The 22519-nt window shown below is 45.3% G+C and overlaps 2 protein-coding genes and 1 non-coding gene across 5 annotated transcripts in view; 1 reads left to right on the top strand and 2 right to left on the bottom strand.

Moving 5' to 3' along the window:
* PDE6H (phosphodiesterase 6H) overlaps positions 1-13822 on the bottom strand; it is a 23983-nt gene extending 10161 nt beyond the window's left edge. The window contains exon 1 of one of the 2 annotated variants that reach the window (XM_038372271.2): positions 13745-13822. The gene's annotated coding sequence lies outside the window, so the exon portion shown is untranslated. The remainder of the gene's footprint in view (positions 1-13744) is intronic. The other variant, XM_043491287.1, reaches the window with a different exon arrangement.
* LOC119850276 lies at positions 4693-4795 on the bottom strand. Its single transcript, XR_005290801.1, has one exon. It is a non-coding gene; the product is annotated as a U6 spliceosomal RNA (small nuclear RNA).
* On the top strand, positions 13219-22519 carry ARHGDIB (Rho GDP dissociation inhibitor beta). 2 transcript variants are annotated; one of them, XM_038387934.2, is made up of 6 exons: positions 13219-13373; positions 17317-17508; positions 18166-18249; positions 19350-19426; positions 21104-21167; positions 21746-22519. In XM_038387934.2, the coding sequence occupies exons 2-6, from the start codon at positions 17328-17330 to the stop codon at positions 21943-21945; spliced, it is 606 nt and encodes a 201-aa protein (XP_038243862.1). In that variant the 5' UTR covers positions 13219-13373; positions 17317-17327; the 3' UTR covers positions 21946-22519. The 2 variants fall into 2 exon arrangements, with proteins under 2 accessions (XP_038243862.1, XP_043347212.1); XM_043491277.1 differs by lacking the exon at positions 13219-13373 and adding an exon at positions 13416-13685.

Here is a 22519-nt window from a genome sequence, read left to right as displayed (position 1 = left end):
GGCCCAGATGTCTGTTTTCTCTCCTTGTTCCTCTCTCTTATATTGAGAGCATGCTGGGAAACAACTGTTTTGTTTTCCCCTGTGAAAAATGTTGATGAAAATGAAACTTTTTTTTATTTTGTCGAAATTTTTCTTTGAAACTTTTTTCAGGCTTTTGTTCTAAAAGTAAATATAAATTATGTAGGTTTTCAGCAACCAAAATTCCCAATTTTGCAGTTTACAACAAATCAATTTTCTTCCAAGAAAAACCTAAAAACGTTTGACAAAAATGGTCATTTTTAATAAAATTTTCCATTTTGTTGAAAAAGCCATTTTCCAGTGAAAAAGACATTTTGACAGAAAATGCTCAACCAGCTCCTTTTATGTTCTTCTCTTGTCTCTCTTTTTCATCCCTTTCTCACTCTTTCCCACTGTTGCCTTCCCTTTTTCTATCTCTTTCATTCCATCTATTCTCTCACCCTGCCCTTTCACTTCTCTTTCTCTTCTGAAGGTGCTGGACTCTGCTTTGCAGTGTGTAAGTGTGTGAACATGCATGCAAGCGTGCACTTAGATGCTCCCTTTGCATGGCACTAACAGACATGCAGGAGTGACTTTGTTGTAATTTTAAGAAGCATCCCAGCTGGATGATGGGATTTGCTGAGCATGATGGCTTGACCAGGAGTCAAGTACCAGATCAGTTCCCTCTGTGTGTCCATGGCTATGGCCTCTCACATTGCTGCTTCATGCTCTGGCTTCCATCCTTTCTTGTGATTGACTAACACAGTGAGAAATTGAGTTTCATGCTTTTTTTCAACTCCGGTATGACACAGCTTAGACCTGAACAGGGCCAGAAACTGGGGTCAAACAATAACAGTAATCCTGTCTCTATGGCCCAGGAAGGGAGAACCACCACTCTCAATGTTGCTGTAGGTCAGATTTTCCCCCACTTCCATTCTAAGAAATCTTTTGCAACCTCTCCCCCAAGATCTCAAACCCTACGGTAACTATGGTAACCATAACTATACCAGAAATAACAATACATTTGGCAAACTTTAATGATACAGGAAACACACAATTTAAAATACACTCACAATTCCATGGATGAGTTTGTCTTGCTGTGAAAAGATATCTGACCTGAGGCTGAAATATAGTGGGCCAGATCCTTGATTGGTGGTTCTACTGGAATCAATGGATCTATATTCATTAATTTACACCAGCTGAGGATCTAAAACAGCTGATATAAAACATGTACAATATTTGTTATTTGGACTAACTTGTCACTGTCCTTTTCAAAACCCTCTATCCTTCTAAATCCCACCTAGGCCAGAAATGAACTCCAACAAATAATAAAAATACTTACACCCTGATTCTGATCTCACTTATATTCTAGAGTCATAGAACTGCAGGGCTGGAAGGGACTCCTCAAAAAGTCATCAAGTCAAAGTAAACCTAGACCATCCCTGACAGATGTTTGTCTAATCTGTTCTTTAAAATCTCCAGTGATGGGGATTCCACAATCTCCCTTGGTAACCTATTCCAGTGCTTAACCACCCTTAGAGTTAGAAAGTTTTTCCTAATATCTAACCTGAATGTCCTTTGCAGCAGCCATTACTACTTGTCCTCTCTTCAGGGGACATGGACAACAATCGATCACTGTCCTCTTTATAACTGTCCTTAACAGATTTGAAGACTTTGTCAGGTCTCCTCACAATCTTCTTTTCTCAAGACTAAAGATGCCCAGTTGTGTCAACCTTTCCTCATAGGTCAGCTTTTCTAAACCTTTTATCATTTTTGTTGCTCAGGACTCTCTTCAGTTTGTCCACATCTTTCCTAAAGTGTGACAGACGGCATTGGACACAGTGCTCCAGCTGAGGCCTCACCAGTGCCCACTAGAGTGGGACAGTTTCCTCCTATGTCTTATGTACAACACTCCTCCCATACTCCTCCTCCTCCTCTTTCTCACTCAACACGTCCTCCTCACTGTTCACTTTGGGGGCCTATGACTCCAGCTCCTCCGAAGTATCTGGGGGACTCTCGAGGGCGGTGGGGAAGGGGTCTCTGCCGGCAATGGCATGCAGCTCTTTGTCAAAGCAGCATGTCTGCGACTCTGCACCAGAGAAACTGTTAGCCTCCCTTGCCCTCTGGTACAGCTTTCACATGGCACTGCTGCGGGTCCCTTTTGTAGCCCTTCTCCCCTGACTGAGCTGGTCACAGATAGCAACATTTCTATGGCTGGGTCAGAGCTGTGCTTGCACAGCCTCTTCTCCCCAGAAACGCAGGAGATCCACCACCTCCTGTGTGCTCCTTGCAGTAGTGTGTCTGCAGCGTGGAGCTGGTATGGTTAGCTAGGCAGTCACTGGATGAGCTCTCCACACTGAGCAAACAGGAAATGGAATTTCAAAAATTCATGGGACTTTTGAGGGGAGAGGCGTGTACCTGTGTACCTGGCCACTAGGCAGTGGAGTTCAAAACAGTGACCAAAGCAGTCATAGTGGGGCATTGGGGGACACCTCCTGAAGGCCACTAAAGTCGACGTAAGTAACGCAGTGTCTACACTGACGCTGCATTGACCTAACTACATTGAGCTAAGTGCTATGCCTCTCATGGAGGTGGAGTTATTAAGTCAGAATAGCAGGCGAGTTACATCAGCAGGAGCAACATTTTAGTGTAGACGCTTACAGACTTAGGTCAATGTAAGTTGCCTTACATTGACCTAACTCTGTAGTGTAGACCAGGCCTGAGACATTCATTTCCTGTTCTCTAATTTGCACCTAGGAGGACCTGTAGAATCCTTCTCTCTCTATCCAGAAACCTGGGCCACGAATATTCCTGGTGCCCAGGTTCCACAGGCCCATAGAATTCACCTCCCATGCTTGAGACCCTTCCCTGTTCTCCACCTCTTCCACAGGCCCTGCACCTGCTCTGCCTCTCCTCCCAAGATTAAAAAAAGATCCTGACATCAGAGCTTGTCAAATGGCATCCAGACACACAAGCCGAAACCCGGACTGTCCAGGTGAAAACAGGACGGGTGGCAACTCTACTTTCCTTGTCCCATCTGCCAGTTAGAGTGCCCTCTCCCTTCCTGGGTCTCTCTTTCAAGGTATATCTACATTGCAAAAAGAGGTGTGTTCTTAACTCTGGTCAGCTAACTCGTGTTAGCAAACTCAGGTTAAAATAGCAATTGCGACATGCCAAGTCGGCCTAACTCAGGTTAGCAGCTCAAGACAAGCCCAGGCTCCCCTAAAGTATCTCTACACTGCAGCTGGGAGTGACCCCCCGAGCCCAGTAGACAGACGTGTGTTGGTGGGGCTTGTGCCTGCATGCTAACAACAGCAGTGTAGATGTCCAGGCTCGGGCTGGAAGCACAGGGGGTTGTGTTGGTTTGAGAGCCTGAGCTTCCGCCTGTGTTGGAACATCCACACTGCTGTTTCTAGCGTGCTAGCTTGAGCCCCACTAGGACGAGTCTACCTCTGTGGGCTGGGGAGCTTGCTCCCCGCTGTACCGTTATAAGCTTGAGCTCCAGCTGCTAACCTGCACTAAAAGCTGAGCTGCTTTGTCTTTGCTGCCATTTGAACCTGAGTTAGCTAACCTGCATTAAGAGGTTTCAGAGCAGCAGCCGTGTTAGTCTGTATTCGCAAAAAAGAAAAGGAGGACTTGTGCCAGCCATGCCCCTCTGCCATGTACATTGGTCAAACTGGACAGTCTCTACATAAAAGAATAAATGGACACAAATCAGACGTCAAGAATTATAACATTCAAAAACCAGTTGGAGAACATTTCAATCTCTCCAGTCACTCGATTACAGACCTTAGGGCGTCTATCCTTCAACAAAAAAACTTCAGAAACAGACTCCAACGAGAGACTGCTGAATTGGAATTAATTTGCAAACTGGATACAATTAATTTAGGTTTGAATAGAGACTGGGAATGGATGAGTCATTACACAAAGTAAAACTATTTCCCATGTTATTTCTCCCCCCCCACTCCACCCCCCGCCCCCCACTGTTCCTCAGATGTTCATGTTAACTGCTGGAAATGGCCTACCTTGCTTGTCACCATGAAAGGTTTTCCTCCTTTCCCCCCCTGCTGCTGGTGATGGCTCACCTTAAGTGATCAGTCTCCTTACAAAAAGAAAAGGAGTACTTGTGGCACCTTAGAGACTAACAAATTTATTAGAGCATAAGCTTTCGTGAGCTACAGCTCACTACAGACTAACACGGCTGCTACTCAGTCTCCTTACAGTGTGTATGATAAAACCCATTGTTTCATGTTCTCTGTGTGTGTATATAAATCTCCCCACTGTATTTTCCACCAAATGCATCCAATGAAGTGAACTGTAGCTCACGAAAGCTTATGCTCAAATAAATTTGTTAGTCTCTAAGGTGCCACAAGTACTCCTTTTCTTTTTGCGAATACAGACTAACACGGCTGCTACTCTGAATCCTTTTCTTTTCTGCATTAAGAGCATACCCATTTTGCAGTGTAGACATATCTGCAGTCTTTGACCCCTCTTTCCTTTACCAGACTGTTTTTCAATCCTTCTGGCTCACTCCACTCTTCCCCCTCTCTGTGTCCCCACCTATGTCCCTATTTTCCCCTTTCTTCCAGTTGCCCCCTCCCACCACTTTCTATCTTTCAGTCTCTTTCTCCCTGCCTGAACCACCCTGTCATTTCACCAACACCCTCTCCCACAGCCTTGCCCTCTTTGTGTATTTGATAGGTGGAATGCTTCACAAATTTGCATGTCATCCTTGCACAGGGGCCATGCTAATCTTCTCTGAATCATTCCAATTTTAGTATATGTGCTGCGGAAGCAAGTGGGAGAGGCAGCAGCAGTTGCCCAGGGTCCCTGTGTCTTCTTTCATCACCTTTGAGCTGGGGACTGGAGTTATGTGATTAGCGCTTTAGCTGGCTTAAAAGCTGCTTAATTGGGCGTTAAGTCTCCAATTTTCTCCCGGTGCCTCAGGCAGAGCACTCCATCACGTTCCCCTGGGCTCAGGTTCCCACCTGACTGACTCCTTGCCATCCAACCTGCAGCCTCATCCCTCTGAATGAATTTCAGGAACCTACTTCCACAGGAAACCTTCCACATTAATATAGGTCAGGAATTACGGAAACCCATGAAGGCCCCTGCTGTGTGCTGTGTGTCTGGACCATTCCATGTGTGTCCCCTCCCATCTTTGCTAAACACATGCTCTGTGACCTTCAGCCTACCACATTCAGTGCTGAGGCATGTTAAACACACACACCCATTCCTATCTATACAGAGGCCATCACACTGTGCACATCTGCGCCCATACCAAGGTATGTATTCACATCTTTGTCACTTTCACTTGCCACATAAACTAGTGTACTAGTAGAATGAAGTATTGTAAGAATGGGGAAAATATGTTGTAAGTTCCTGTGAATAGCAATAACTTCAACAGGATTTATGCTTTTAAATGATTCCTCAGGCAGGCTTGGGACTTGTACTTGTATAGCATATATGCATTTATACAATTTCAGTTACGGGGCCAAATTTTCCTGTCAATCCCACTGAAGTTGCTCTACATTTATTTTGCAACTTTCTTCCCACAGAATTCCAAAGTATGTCACTAGTTTACCATAGAGACACTGTCCAAGAGATACTGTATATTTCATTGGGGCAGGGGGGATTTCTGCGTTTAGAAGGGAGGCTTCCTACTCTAGCCTAAGAGCCTAATATAGTCAAATTTCATTGTGTGGGCAAGTCAGTGATGGAAAGGTCAGGGAGGTGTCATCTGATTCATAAAAATCTACAGAATCATCCTTTCAGTGGTGTCATCCTTGGTAGTGTCACAGGAGGGGCTCACTATCCTCGGCTCCCAACTCCCACCCCTCTGGTTGATGGAAATTTTGATAATATAATGGCATCGGAAATGGGGCGAGTTGGGTATCATTCGAAAGCCCTTTCCCCCCACCCCCTCCAAACTCAGTTACCAAACAAGGCAAACCTAGAACAATTATGTAGATATATATTAGAGAAAATGTTTAAAAGGCAAAGTTGTGGTAATTACACTTTAACACCAGGATGCATTGCTTACATAAAAAAGACTTAAAACGTTCATTCATCGGAGTCATCATCAGTATTGTCTCTATCTAGGGCACCATTGCTAGATGCATTATCACACTAATCCTCATCCGTTCCACATTCATACATCTCCATAAGTCATAGGCTGCTGGCCAAACATTTGCAGGGCGGTGAGCATCTGGTCTTTGTACATGATCATTCGATTAGCTAAAAGATTGATTCCAGAGCACTGGTATTTCAAACATAACTGGTGTGATCAGTCCATCCTCCAAGATCCATCTATGCCCGATAAAGGAGAGTAATTTTGGATGCACTTAATCATCCTGAGGCCATTCCATTGCCTGGTAATTTGCCTTCCTGATAACAGATGTAAATGCATCCTTTGTCAGTGGCATTTTTCTCTGTTTGTCTGCTTCTTGGAAAACATCCACTTATGTAGCTCAGCAAATGTCACAACGATGGTCTTCAAATACTAATCTTGGCATATGAATGCCTCCAGCTGTTCCGAGCACCTTCAGAGTGAGGAAGGAGTCTTTGGTGGCTGAATCAAATGCCTTCCAGTAAGATAATTTGATGTTTCCAGCAAATTGTCCAGTAGTGTCACATTTGGAAATGGCATGGAAATCTTTCAGGATGGCGTCTTTTAATGGTTCGAATTACAGGAACACATCTCTGATGGATATAGAGCAATTCTGTTCCCCAGCAGGAGGCACAAAAACAAAAACTTGCTGAAGTCTTGGGTAGCATCTCACAGAGAGCACTAGAACACCTGTGTCTTGTGCAAATATCCAAAGTTTAGTAGCATTTGTGGCATTGATAGCATGCAAGATTATATTAGTGTCAGCCTCCTCATGGGAACTACAAAGAAACTCCACTGAACAGTGAGAGGCAGCAGCTTGATTATACCATGTGACAATCAAATTCTTCAAGCATTTCTTCACATGCTGGAGTGTTTTTCCTGCAAGGTATGCATTTGACTCATCCTTTGTGTGAATATGAGATAGTAGATACTTCACTGTGACACTGGAGATGTTCATGGAGTCAGTGAATTTATATTAGACAGGTGCAATAGCATGGAGGCTCTTCTTTCTGGTAATATTTTTAATTGATTTTTCTGCATACATGTCAAACACTAGGTGGATTTCATCATAGGTCCAGTATTTTCTCCGTGACCTCAATACTGAAGTATTCAGCCCAATCTCAGCAGGTGTTAACAGGTTCTGGTTTGCCAAGAACTTGAACCTGAGTCATACCATCTATGATTGCTCTGCTGAAAGGCCCCTGCCGACATAATGTGCCGGTTACATTGTCAGTAGGTCCTGGCTTAGGAGGACCATACAAGATGTGCATTAGTTTGCTTTTCACCTGGCACACATACATTGTTCCATAGCATTCGAACATCAATCATGATACCTTGGAGAACTCGGACTTTCCCAAAGTCTCATGTAGATCGACATCATGCTGAGATCTAGACATGACCAGGACATGAGCACCCACGGAGTCGGCGCCTATGTAACCAGGTATCATGTTCTGAGCGTTAGCCAGTAACGCAGTACTGTCAATCAAGGGCTACAATGTAACTTGGTGAGGGATGCATATTTGTCATGCCTGTGTTAAAGTATAATTTAAAAAAGTTGATTTTTCAACATTTTCTTGAATAGTTATCTATGTAAGTGTTCTAGGTTTGTCATGTTTGGTACCATTGCGTTCGTGGGAGAAAGGGCCTTTGAATGATGCACATTTTTGATGACATTGTGCAGTATTATCAAAATTTCCACCAACCAGAGGACCTGGAGCTGGGAGCCTGGGGAGGGGGGCAGTGAGTTCCCCCGCCACACTGCCAAGGGTGACACATTGACGTTAAGATTCTGTAGATTTTTATGAATAAATGGCAACTGTCTTATCTTTTCTGGGGAAGCCTCGGGGTGAAACTTACAACTACTTTGCATCAGATCTACTGGCGTAAAGTTGCTGCGACACAACTGTAAATTCCTCCCAGAAAAGATCAGTCACTTGTACGGCTGGCACAATTAATGATGTAGGTGCAGGACCAGAGGAAATTATACAGAGTAGTGTGAAGTCTAATTAAATAATAATACTTGTAAAGTTCTATACAAGTGCACATTTATACCCCTCATCCAAACATCTCTACATGAACCATTGTTTGCACTAGGAAAAACATAGGCTTTATATCTTCTGATCATTAAAAATGCTGGAATCTCTGCTCAAACTTCAATCACCTTGTGTCAGAGCCCATAACTGGAAAATGTCAGCCTCAAAGATGAATGTTTTGGAAACTTACAAGCATGTGAAAACAAAAGGTTATGACAGAAATTAGTCTATAGTGTTAGCTAAATCTGGTGGTCACCAGTTGCAACTGGCAGACTATAAAGATCACTTCATCCCTTGCTGAAATGCAGCTACCTCTGGGGTGGAACATACCAAAGGCATTAAACAGCATACAGCAACATTCTGCAAAATTTCAGACACAAAATGAAGAGGAGACTATATCCAACTGAACTCAGGACAGCAAAATGTAGTTACCTACAATATGTTGTCTATTGCCTGTTGATTAGAAGTGAATACACTGATTCCAAAAATTAAGAACTCCAGAGACAAACCCTGAATATAAACCACCACACCACTTGGATCCTTTTTTTTTTTTTTTTTTTCCCGTGAGATTCTGAAATGTGTTGATAAGGGTTTGGCCTTCCTGGTTTCAGTGGGAGAAATAACCCAATGGTCACTGGGAGATCTAACCATCACATGACCCTCTACCCCTTCCATTACAGTCACAGAAATCTCTTCTTCCAAAGAGGGCTAGTCAATACTTAATTATGTTCTAGGTTCTCTCAAAATGATGAGTGGTGTACTGGGGAGAGTTTGATTGATCTTTTCCCCCTCCTGCCCGCCTCCTCAATTTTAGAGAACAGGGATTGTTGCATGGTATTTGTACTTTGGGGATGAGACAGATTTGCATGCACTGAAAGGCTAATGTGAAGCTTTAGTGAGATTCAAACGAGTGTTTCCAATTCTGCAGCTAACTAAAGGGGTGGATAGGAAGGCTGCCTCCTCCAAAAAGATAAAGCAGGATCATGTTAGAAGGAGTGCATGGGTTTACTTCTCAGTTCTTCCAAACATCATGAGAGCCTCCTGAAGATGTTAAAAGTGTGTCAGAAGTTCACCCTGACCTGCTGGAAACCACCCCCCCCTCAAATAGACAGAAGCCCAGGACTGCAGGAGGTTTGGAAGGGGAGTGTTGCTGACTCTCCTGCTTTTATCACAATATTAGGGTTTTATTCCTTAAAGCTCCTGGATTCCTGTGATGATATGAGAACCTCAGCATTTTTCTTAATTACTAAGTTTCTAGCTTGAAAACATGAATCCTAAAGGTTCCAGTACCAGATGGCAACTAGAAAGAACCCACATTTACTTTTTATTTTTAAAAACTCTTATGATTTTTAGCCCAATCTCATGATTTTTGCCGCTTGACTCATGATTTTAGAACACTTGAGGCTGTCCTTAGGGGGCAAAGGTCGTGTGGTTTAGGAAGGTGCCTTTAAAGATTTGGCTAAACTAGTAAGAAACGGTCAAACTTTTGGATACTTCTCTGATCCAAACTCAGACTCTGACATTTTGAAGTTTGACCACCCCCTCCTGTTGATGTGTTTAGTATTTCAGGGCTTCTTTATAGTCAAGACAAGTGAGGCACTGAGTGTGTGCGTTCAATGCCGGGAATACCGTCAGATATGATATGCCTCATTTCAAACCTGGTCTCTTGGCCTCTTGGCCCTTGGCCAAAGATAACTAGCACTAAAACCTTTAACTTTTTAAGTTAAGCATCAAACCTAAACTACAATACCTAAACTGATTAAACCAACAACTAGAGGCTCTGTCTAAAGAGCATACAATATAATGGGCTAATTTAGCTACAACTAAACAGGAGAAAGATCTTGGAGTCATCGTGGATAGTTCTCTGAAGACATCCATCCAGTGTGCAGCGGCAGTCAAAAAAGCAAATGGGATGTTAGGAATAATAGGAATAAAAGGGATAGAGAATAAGACGGAGAATATCTTATTGCCCTTATATAAATCCATGGTACGCCCACATCTTGAATACTGCGTACAGATGTGGTCCCCTCATCTCAAAAAAGATATACTGGCCTTAGAAAAGGTTCAGAAAAGGCCAACTAAAATGGTTAGGAGTTTGGAATGGGTCCCATATGAGGAGAGATTAAAGAGGCTAGGACTTTTCAGCTTGGAAAAGAGGAGACTAAGGGGGGGATATGATAGAGGTATATAAAATCATGAGTGGTGTGGAGAAACTGAATAAGAAAAAAGTTATTTACTTGTTCCCATAATATAAGAACTAGGGGCCACCAAATGAAATTAATGGGCAGCGGGTTTAAAACAAATAAAAGGAAGTTCTTCTTCACTCAGCGCACGGTCAACCTGTGGAACTCCTTGCCTGAGGAGGTTGGGAAGGCTAGGACTATAACAGGGTTTAAAAGAGAACTGGATAAATTCATGGGGGTTAAGTCCATTAATGGCTATTAGCCAGGATGGGTAAGGAATGGTGTCCCTAGCCTCTGTTTGTCAGAGGGTGGAGACGGATGGCAGGAGAGAAATCACTTGATCATTACCTGTTAGGTTCACTCCCTCTGGGACAGCTGGCATTGGCCACTGTCGGTAGACAGGATACTGGGCTGGATGGATCCTTGGTCTGACCCAGTGTGGCCATTCTTATGTTCAGGGTCTTCTTTCCAGATTTGCTTCTGGTCTGTTGCAGCTGGTGATTGGAAGGAACTTGTAAGATGATGAGTCACTCCTGCGCTAGGCTCCAGCCAATCCACAAGCTAAGAACTGGCCATGTGACTCCCAGACCAGGTATATAAGCCTCTCAAAAAGAAACAGCCTCTCAGTCTGCTCAGTGTCTTTGTAGGGCTTGGAACTCATTTTTGACTGACAGTGACAAGACTCCCCAAGCCTTAGCCTGTTCTTTCTCCATCCATGCTCTCACTCTAATGCTACCCTGGACTCTTGATTCCAACTCTGACCACTAGGCATGACCCTCCCCATCACAGTTTCTGTCAGAACTGAGGTGATCAGGGTGTGGCACACTCTAGAATGTTCAAGAGCAGATGGGGGAGGGGTGGGTGTGTGGGCACTGCTAGGTAGGTTCCATTGTCTGAGCTGCACATGACTGCTGCATCCCAAAGGATCTACGAAGGAGCTAAGATTTATCATCTACCATTTTACAGTTGGGGAAACGGAGGCACAGAGTGGTGACATGACTGGCCCGAAGTCACAGGTCACTTCACCTCCCTGTGCCGCTACTGGTTGGCTGAATCCCATTCCAGCATTCTATCCAATAGGCTACATCGTACATACTGCTACATCCATGGCTATACACAAACACATTCTTGCACATACAATATCATATATACATTATACACGCCTACCTATAAAACACAAGCTATATGCACCCCTTCCTACATGCACCCATGCACACTCCTATAGCTATATACACACATATGTACATCTTGATATCTACATACACTTGCACACTTAAATACACAAACATGCATATACACACAGATTTGTATGTTTCCCTCCCACTCCCACTCCAACCCCCAAAAAGCAACAACAAAACTTCATTCACTTAAAGTTGCTCAGGTACATCTCCTTTCCACACAATCATTAAAAATCTCCACCTGTGACATTTGCTTTCATAGAATCATAGTGCTGGAAGTGACTTCAGGAAGTCATCTAGTCCAACCCCCTGCTCGAAGCAGAACCAATCCCCATTTTTTTCCCCGGATCCCTAAGCAGCCCCCTCAGGGATTGAGCTCACAACCCTGGGTTTAGCAAGCTAATGGGCAAACCATTGAGCTATCCCTCCCCCATTTCACAACAGCCTCAATTCACATGCTTTTGCATGATCTGTTTACTCACAGGTCCTAATTCTGTTCCCCTACTCTAATGTCAATCTGAAGTAAATCAAAATCAGTGGATTTACTCCAGATTTGCACCAGTGTAACTGAGAGAAGAATTTGGCCCTCAGATTGTGGTTCTACAACAAACATGCTTTCAGTTCCAACACACAGAATCACCCAACACACATATCCAATTCTTCACAATCACACTCAAACAATCACACTGAAACAGAAACAATAACTCTTTCTAATCTCAGCTGGATGGACTATAAAACCTACCTAGTGGTGCCTACACACCCACCCCTCCGCTACCGATTCTTGAGCGTTCTAAGGTGTGTGCCTGTAAACGTACCTGGAGGGGTTAAGTCTTTAATGTGTTACTGTATTTGTATCTGGAAAAGTATGAGGTCAGAGGAAAGTTTGGCATCTGAGTGTGATTGTGAGGCATTAGATGTGCACTTGGTGAGGATGTTCTGTGTGATTGTGAGGCATTAGATGTGCACTTAGTGAGGATGTTCTGTGTGACTGTGAGGCATTAGATGTGCACTTAGTGAGGATGTTCTGTGTGATTGTGAGGCATTAGATGTGCACTTAGTGAGGATGTTCTGTGTGATTGTGAGGCATTAGATGTGCACTTGGTGAGGATGTTCTATGTTGGAATAGAAAGACAGAATCTCTATTGGCATTTCAAAGAGGAAATGGTTTTAAACCTGCTACGTGTCTGAAAAGCAGGCTCTAAAGAGTGTGAAAAGCACATAGAAAAAGTTTCTCCTTCCCGAGGTTGTTCATGTTTGAGGATAATTGATTCCTGTGAGTTACCATGCTTAATTTAGGGATTCACACCCTGCTTTAAGTGGAAAACTAAACCCATCCTTAAATTTGGGGAAGATGGGGGTGCCTCTGTAATGTACACCTATATCTACACCCTCCCCCCCCCCCCCAGGAATAACCCTGTTGAAATCAGTGGAGCTACACCGGCGGAAAACGAAGGTGAGAGAAGAATCAGGACTGCAGTACATGCACCCACATATGAGCACAAATGCATGCAAAAATATATTCCCATATCCACATAGACTTTCAGCCACGGACAAAGAGGTACCGTACACAGTAATATACAAAACACCCATAGCCAAACACATGCAAGCACACAGGGACATACACACACACACACAGGCTGTCTGTGGGAAAGGATGCTCCTCAGACCCAGTTGATCAAGATGTCGGAGGATCCAGATAAAGCGAGCACTGCAGCATGAGCAGTGACTCTGCAGCTAGCTCAGGGCTTCCTCTTCAAGTGTGAGCGCTTTTTTTTTTCTTCTTCCTCCCCTTCAACTTCCTTCCTGCCCTAACGGCCAAAGCTCAAAACTGAGCGCAGACAGCAGAGAGGGTCCCCGGACGCAGACGCCAGCCAGTGAGTATAACTGCAGATAACTCGGGGGAGGAGGAGATGGAAAAGAGCCTTCTCGCTGTGCTACCACAGTTTGAGCCTGTTCCCTGCGGCGGAGGGAGGATTGATTTGCCCAGCTTGACAATAGGGAAGGGTCTGAAATGCAAAGAGGATGGTCCTGGCTGCACCAGAAAGGGAAGTTAGACAGCAGTGAGGAGAAAGGGGAGATGGCTGGGCAGCCAGAGTTCAGCTCTGCACTGCGCTATCAGTGAGCCTGGGCAATGCTGGTGAAGGATTCGAGGGGGATGGGAGTTGTCTCCTGCCCAGGCTCTCTTGGTAAATAATGCTATGCTTTGCTTTCTCAAGAGGCCTGCTCAGGCAGGGGGATATTTTACCTTTCATGCCTGGAGGGTGGGGCTGGGAGAGGAAGTAGTTTACCCTGCATCATGGAAAATTCCATTGCATTCCCTCTGCCAAATCCTGATTGTTGTTGCATAGATAAGCCCTATGTTTGGGGGTTCCGTTGTACGTGAGTTTGATGCTCTTAAGAAGCGCTGGTAAAATGGCTGATGCCCCCTATTTATGCCCAGGGCAGATACCATTACAGCACAGGGAGTGGCAGTAAGGTCTTTCTCGGCCTGCTGCCTCCTGTCAGCATGCCTCCCTCTGACCTACTGCAAGCACTTCTGAAGCTTCAACCTCCCCTGCCCATTCAGCCCTGGGACTCTGCCAGAGTGGGTGGCTGACACCAATGATTATGATATTTTTCCTCTTTGCCTTTTGAAGCTGTTACTTTCTGGCAGGGGCTCCCTAAATCTGACCCGTTGTTTCTCCCCCATGGCCAGAGACAAGCCCCCGGGCCTCACAGACACAATTTGAAATCTAGTGCGTGAAGCGAGGGAGGTGTCAAGGGGCAGGGCAGGGACACAGGGAGGGCCAAAGAATCTGTGGGAGTGGATAGGGAAAGAGAAAGCATTCGTTGTAGGAAACAAATCTTTAATTTCTTTCCAAAAGTGTTTTAAGGGTTAATTTTATTTTTTCATTGTAAAAGTTGCCATTTAGTGTATAGACAATATATCAGAAGAGCTCCAGGGGCAACGCCCTTCCTGTTGGGCCAGTGAGGCAAACCACACCCGTGAGTACTAACAAACATAGTGGAGGAAACTGAGGTGTCCAGGAGAAGCTCTGATGTGTTCCATTTTGTAGATGACAGTAGTGAGTGAGGATACACATGCACAGAAGGCCCATCCTTTCCCACTGAAGTTAATGGGAGTTTTGCAGAAAGCAGGACTGGGTCCTTGAACCCTAGAAGTAAAACTCAGGCATGGGTCTGACCTATTCCATCTAGTAGGGATCAGCAGCGTAGGCATACGAATGAGCCAGGAGGGGACTAGCCAGAGCCCTATCCCTTTGGCTCACTCAGGTAATCAGGTAGTCTGCCATTCCAGCTTGCCCAGTGGGTTACTAAGATCTCTGGGAGGTTTAGGGCACCCAAAGGAATTCCTGAGAAGCGGAGCCCTCTGCACTAGTTCTGATGGAAAAGTTCCTCAGCCCTGGGCAAAGCAGGAGGAAGATCTGAGGGAAGGGGAGTAACCAGAAATTCCAGGACAAAACTCTATTCTTCACTTCCCTCCCTTTCCCTCTATCAATGACTTTTTTTTCCTTCTCCCTCTGTGTCTCCCTCTATCATAAATCATAAAGACCCTCATGGAGGAAGTGAGGAGTGGGGAGGGCAGGCAGACAAGATGGTGCAGGGAATGATCAAAAGTTTCAGGGCTTCATCATGCATTATTCATGCTGAAGCTGAGGGATCAATCAGATTTTTTCCCACAGGGTCCTGGGACAGGCCTGGATTTCCTCTTTCATGAGGACAATCTCAGGTTCTTTTGCCATGGAATGCAGACTCCCTGAACTAATTTTTCAATTGGTGTAAATAAGTGCAGTTGCAATGAATCACCAATTGGAAGATCTGAGCTTTCTCCTCATCCGTAGGGCTGTCTCAGATTACCTTATCTCCCCACTGACTTCTCCACATTAGTGCCAGACTCACTCAAAGGTTTAATTGTAATGCAGTCTCATAGAATATGTATTATCCATTGGAAGGCATGACCAAATCTGTCTGTTCCTTGGCTCTTTAGTGAGTCTATGTATCTTATCACCTTTACGCCACCAAAAGCATCTGCCAATATGCTCCTTCTGGAGTTTTTCCATTAGTCTCACCAGGACTGGGGTAGTATCTAAAGCTGCCAAGCTGGGTGTGACTCAGCCTTGCACAGTTCTATTCACAAACTCATCCTGGGAGAGTCATTTTACTTAGAAAGAAGAATTAGAGGGAAATTGATAGAGAAATTCAAAATAACTAAGGGTAAAGTGGAAGTGTATCAATTCCCCCTTTTCATACTGTCCATGACACAAGAATGAACGGTCAGTGACTAAAATGAATGTCCACTATATATAGAACAAATCAAACAAAACTGTCACACAGCAAAGAATGATTTGGTCGATGTGCAGTATTCACCATTGGCTATGGCATTGTGGCTGGGGTTTTTTAAACCCTTCTCAGAAGCATCAAAAATTTGCCACTACCATATACCAGACTAGATGGACCAATCATCTGATTCATTAAGGCAGAACCTACAGTCCTATCTACTCAACCGCTCAACCTTTCCTTCCTTATTCCGGCCATTTATCCCCTACTCTGCCTCATTCTCTCCTTTTGGCCATCCATTCTCCGTCCATCCACCTATCTCCTCATTCTCTCTCTGCTTTTTCTGTCTCTCTTTACTTCTTTCTGTGCAGCCACCAGAGTAGGTTCATTCTTCCAACTGGTGACCTCAGTGCAGCTGCACTGATTTATACCAACTGCAGAAGTGGCTCTGGAAGTCTGGGATAATCCCAGGATTCCATGGGGAAAGAACCTACCGTTGTCCTCAGGGAAGAGGAAATCCAGTGAGCAGGTCCTGTCTAAGCCCGCGTTGAGACAACTGCTCATTGGCTTTAGTTCTCACTTCCTCTCACTTCGGAGATGTCTTATGGTTGAAATGCTACTGCTCAGAACAGGTCTGCAGCTGGGGCAAGTGTTGTCATAGGAATAGACCACACATTTCCTTCCTGCACAGGAAGTGGACCCCGTCATTGCATGAAGTGAGCTATTTTCAAGGAAAGTCTGGGGCATGTGCAGCAGAGAAAATCTGGGACATGTGCAGCTGGATTTAGTAGGATTCATTTTCTTGAGCAAAGAGGGTTTATTTAATCTGTTTGGTTAAGAGAGTCATTATCAGGTATTTTACCTCCTTGTAAATTCTGCATTTCTAAGTGTTATTTATAGCCCATTAGAAGCAGGAAAATTAAACCTTTTCCTTAATGACTTTTATTTCCTTCCATGCTTCTATATGTGACAGTTGCTTTTAATGTGAACTCATTGATCAGTGCTGGGGCTGCTTGCCCAAGTTATTGTAGTCCTGTGCTAGGGTTGCACAAGGTGGCTTGTTGCAAATTCTCATTGTTTCAGTCTAAGTTGTTTTCATCACTCCTGGAGGCCCCACAAAGAGCAGGGGGCCAGTGGGGGCGGGTGGGAAACAAGAAAGAAAGACAAGGGGGGAAGCATGTCTAACTGAAAATACAGAAACAGCAACAACAGACTAATTCAACCCTCAAGCATGAGATTTCTGAGCATTTTGCTTTGGCATTAGGTTACGACATTGAATGTGGTGCTGATGCAAGGCAGCAGTGCTTGGACAATTTGTATAGTGGAGGTGCTGAGAGCCACTGAACCAAACTGTGAACCCTGTATATGATAGACACCACTTCAAGCCACTGGGTGCTGCAGCACTGTGAGAACTCCTAGTTCCAGTACCTATGGTGCCAGGTGTCTGACTGACAACCCTGGAGACTGAGTTGTTTTCTCCAGAGAACAAATACCCACCTGCTTTGTTCTGCCACTGACTGGCTGTATTGCCATCTTCAGGCCTAGAGACCATGACTGAGAAAACCCCAGACCTACATGTAGAGGAAGAGGAGGAGGAGGATGTGGATGGCAAAATCAACTACAAGCCCCCACCCCAGAAATCGCTTCAGGAGCTGCAGGAGCTGGACAAGGATGATGAAAGCCTCGCTAAGTATAAGAAATCCCTGCTGGGGGATGGGCCGGTGGTGGCAGGTATGGATCTCTGATGGAAAAGGCTCACGGAGAAATACAGTGTGTGTCCAATCCTGGTTGTTGGAAGACACTATGGTGGCATGCATTGTGGGGAAGGATTGAGGTTGTCCCCAATGGGGAGGGTACAGTACATATATGCATTGCTCTTGCTGGTATATGGGAGCAAGCTACCAGATATATGCCTGACTGGGGTGGGTGGACTCAAATGGAGATAGGGTCTATAGTGTCAGGTCTGTGGCTAGGGGTGTTTGGGATGGGGCCAAGGCTTGTAGAGGCATGAATGCATGCCTGAGAGAGTTCCTACTGAGAAAGAGACTTGTGGTCTCAGGTATGTGCTCAAGGGGGAATCCTGCCTAGAGGGACCCAAGGTGGCAGCTATGCCTGGGTTAGTTCTTGCTAGGGCAGCGTTATGTGGTGGAAGGTATGTTTCTGACAGTCTCTTCTAGAGGGGTAGTGGGATGTGGTTTATGGAATGGTTCCCATTGGGCAAGGTGCATTGTTCTGTCTTCCTAAGAGAACCCAGTCATTATTCCACATTAGATAACAGAGCATTCTTTAGACAGGGAGATGAGGAAGCGACCCTGGATTCCTTAATTCCTCTCCCTCCCTCCACTTTGATTTTACAAGCCAATTGGCCTCCTCTTTCCAATCCTACAGACCCAACAGCTCCCAACGTGGTAGTCACACGGCTCACCCTGGTATGTGGTACTGCTCCAGGACCAATCACCATGGACCTTACGGGTAGGTGAAGACTTCTTTCTTTGTCACATATGGGAATGATCAGAGGTCCAGCCCAAATTTCTAGTCTAAGGATAATTCCAGAGCCCTGTTTCCCATTTGAAGTTGGTGCTGTGGAAAGTCAGGTAAACCCTAGGGGAATATTCCCTATGGAGATCTCGGGCCTAGTTTCTTATTTAAAGTACAATTATAGTAAAAAGAAGGTTAGAAGTAATAAAAACGTATGTCTGTGGTCTCCATCTTCAACTCCTCTGCAGAAGATCTTAGAAATCTCTAAGAACTGCAGGTCTTATAGTTCTTTGTACAAAGGGAAAGGCGCATGCTCTGATTTCTACCCAGCTAGCTCCTACCAGCACAAGATATAGGTACATGTTAGAGTAACACATCATTTTGAAACTGGAGTATCAAGCAACCTTGCACTTTTGGCTTCAGGGGATATGGTGAGAGAGTCATGCTTCACCTTATATGGGCTTTTTATCAGAGAGAGGAAGTCAGGACTGGCAAGACATTGATACTTCCTGTTCAACTGAAATCCCCAGCATGCACGCATGCACAGCATTGCAAAGCCATTTATCTTCATACACTGTGCAGCCCATCTGAGTTTCCAGCCGAGACACTCCCAGCCTCCACTCCCTCTCACTAGAACCAGGGACTCCACATGAGCGAAACACCTAACATGTGGTGCATAGGGGGCCATGCTACGCACCTGGTTCACTGGAGTAACAGGAGGGCAAAACACATCTGCACACACGTGTGTGCCTCTCATTTGTGTATCTGCACACACACATGCCTCTTGTGAATGCATGTGCGCACACACACACACAAGCGTGCACATGAATATATATACACAAGCATGCTCTGTTTTTGTGTCTGAAGAGGAGCATGTATGTTTATGCATGCACATACCTGTGTATACACATGGATATGCATGCACCTGTATTTATGCACATTCATAAAGAAGCTTGCATATACACACCTGCATGCACATTTCCCAGGTGCGCTATAGGAAAAAATGATGGAAGGGCACATCCATTCCCTGGAAGAGAGTCTGGTTTCTTCTCTTTGTGGCAGTACTAACTATCTGTCTGATTCTCTCTCTACAGGGGATGTTGCGGCACTGAAGAAAGAGACATTTGTACTAAAGGAAGGAGTTGAATACAGAGTTAAGATCCACTTCAAAGTGAGTCACTTTCCCTCTGGTCCCTTCCCATAGGTTGCTCAGTGCTCGCTCCAGTCACCAGCCAGTCATCACAGATAACCAGAGCTGAGCAAAATGTTGGAAATGATGCTCTGAACCATATAAAACTCAAGTGATTTGGGGTATTGTTACAAATCACCTTGGACCACGTTCACCTAAAGGTTTGCTAACCTTTGTAAGCCTGTTGTGTGAACCAGATGAAGCAGGTGGTGAACTGGAGGTTGCATGTCAAAATTCATGCTTGGAAATGGTTCATACATGTCATTATGTGAAACTCAGTAGCCGTGACTGAGTTTTGCTTTCAGTTTTTGGGACTCAAAGCAAAATTTGATTCCACACAAACCAAAGCCGGAAAAAAAAGCTTCCAGTGAAGCCCTGTGAAGCTGATCTGCTGAGAGTTGCTGGGCTTCCCAAACACCTAGAGGTGGGTAAAATAGATGCAGCAAAAGACAAAACTACACAGAATCTGAGATTTTCTGCATTGTGTTATGCCCTCCCAAATGGCTTCACATTGCCAAAAATTTCAACAGCGTTTCATGCCATTTCCACCTGCTTCCTGTTGAAAATGGGGTGCGTTGAAGAGCAAGAGCAGACACGTTCATCTTTACAAGTTTTTGTTAAAAAATAGCTGCATTTTGCAGAAAAGCAAAATTTGAGAGATGTTCAACCACCTGAACTGAAAGAGTGAAAATGTTATTGTGGACAAATTTTCCACCATTTCCATGCAGCTCTACTGCACACAGGCCTAGAGATAATGACACCCCCAGAGTTACACCCCAGTCTTCTTTTTGCTAGGAAATGTTTCCTTAAATTTCCTACCCTTGCTGATGGGATAGGGCTATGGCCAGACTAGTTATCTTAACTCTTTCCCTGGCTCCCAGGGCTGGCCAGGATTGGGATCACTGTAGGCACAGCAGACTGAACCCTGGGATACGAAGGAGCATGCTGTGTTGTTTTCAGAGTTAATCATGCTTCAGTGAGGCAGTGTGTCCAGACTGGGAGAAGCAGGGGATGCAGCCAGGCTTTGACTCTCCTGGAGAATATTGAGATTACTGAGGCTGTATCTACACTAGCTAAATAACTAGTTGAACCATCTCCCTCCATATCCTGGGAATGAGCTGCCCACCCCTTCAGTGATCCCAGTCCCCTGCAGCCCTTGAGGTGAGGGAGTGAGCTCAGTTAGTCTTACCCTAGACTTTCCCCATCTCTTTGTGCAGAATGCATGACTCCCATCAGCTGGTTCTGGGGTTTAACATGGGAATGCTCAGCTGTGAACCTTGCGCTTCTCCTGCATTCAGCCTTCCCCCAATCCTCTCTGCAGAGCCTCCTGAGAGACTGGTTAACTCGCCCCACCAAACCACCATGGGGGCTTGGGCAAGGAGAGGAAGAATTCTGATGCACATTAGAGAAACAGAAGTATCCAGGTTGTGTGAAAACTCATCTCTGGCTACTGAGAAATGCCAGGGCTTCCCTCAGCAATGTCTGTTCCATGTTGGGCCCTGAGGCCTGTCCCACCCTGTCCAGCACAGGGAAGAAGGAGAGTAGTGGCATGGGGAAGCTGGGACAGGAATGTCTGTGTGTGGTTGAGAGGAGGAGAGCAGGAGAGATTGCACTGAGACCCTCCTCATTAGACTCATCCCTGATCACTTCCTCTTGCAGGTAAATAGGGACATTGTGTCTGGATTGAAATATGTGCAGCACACCTACCGGACGGGGGTGAAGGGTGAGTAAGAGAGAACCCCCTCTCCTCCCAAACACACCATCCCTCATATGCACTCCCAACCCTGCACACAAATACTCCGATCCTATAGAGATATCCCCCAGATCAAAGAGCCCCTTCAAAGGCTCTCATCCTACACTGAGCCTTCCACTGACACAGGCAGTCATGTGTACACCACTCATCACACAGGTTTTCATTATATACAGATCTTGCCCACCCCACCATCTCAGAATTTCCCATTCCATACAGAGCCTTCGACGGACACAGGCAAAAACAGCCTGTTCTGTGCTACCCCACAGAGCTTCCAACCATATAAAGAGCCCTCTTCCTTTCGTACATACACAGCCCTTCTCAGGCTATCCCGAGGGAGATCCTCATTCCACACATAGATTCTATATATAGACTCTGCAAAAAAATCTCGCATCGTTTCATTCAGTGAGTCTGTTTGCTTCCTGCCTCTGCCCTCTCCCGCTCATGCCTGCGTCAGTTCCTGTGTGATCCATACTCATGAACCCAGCTTTTCCTCTCCTTGTTTACTTCCCTCCTCATGGGCTTTTCCCTTGTGGATTGTTTACTCCTAGTGGATAAAGCTACGTTCATGGTTGGCAGCTATGGGCCACGGCCGGAGGAGTACGAATTCCTGACACCTATTGAGGAAGCACCCAAGGGCATGCTGGCTCGGGGCACCTATCACAACAAGTCCTTCTTCACTGATGATGACAAGCACGACCATCTCACCTGGGAGTGGAATCTGTCCATTAAGAAGGAGTGGACAGAGTGAGCTCACTCAAGCTGCCTTCTCCCTCCTTCCCCTGCCTGCCGCACTAGTCACCAGGAGTGCCACATCCGGGACCCACATGCCATGCTGCCCCCCACAAATGGGTTCTAAAACCCTCCTAACCCTTGTTTCTTCCTGCCACAGGAGATTCTGTTAAAAGCAGGTCTTTGCACAAGCCCACTGACAGCCTCTGCATTTCCTGCTGCTATACTGAAAATAACCCACCCAGAGCTGTCGTGACACATGAGGGGTTAAATTGGGAAGAATCCCTCTCCCTTCTGGTCCCTCTTTTGCTCCAGATCAGGTCTCTGAAGTGCCTTTTTGAGGGAACACAATCATCTTGCCAGCTCTACAACTCTCATGGCAGGGCGAATTGCCCCCCAAATGGTCCTCCACAGTGTTATTTCTGCCTTGTGCTCACTGTAAATGGCTGTTCCCATTATGGTCCTCTTATCCTGGTGTGGTGCCCAAATCATAGTCCTGCCCTTGAAGGCAAAACCAGTCAAGGAGACTCAATTAGCTGCCATGACTTGTAAAGACGCCAGCGTCCCAAAAATAAAGTCAGTTTCTTTCTTCC

The sequence above is a fragment of the Dermochelys coriacea genome, chromosome 1, assembly GCF_009764565.3.
Source record: "Dermochelys coriacea isolate rDerCor1 chromosome 1, rDerCor1.pri.v4, whole genome shotgun sequence".
Taxonomy (NCBI): domain Eukaryota; kingdom Metazoa; phylum Chordata; order Testudines; family Dermochelyidae; genus Dermochelys; species Dermochelys coriacea.
This window is presented reverse-complemented; position numbering and strand designations above follow the sequence as displayed.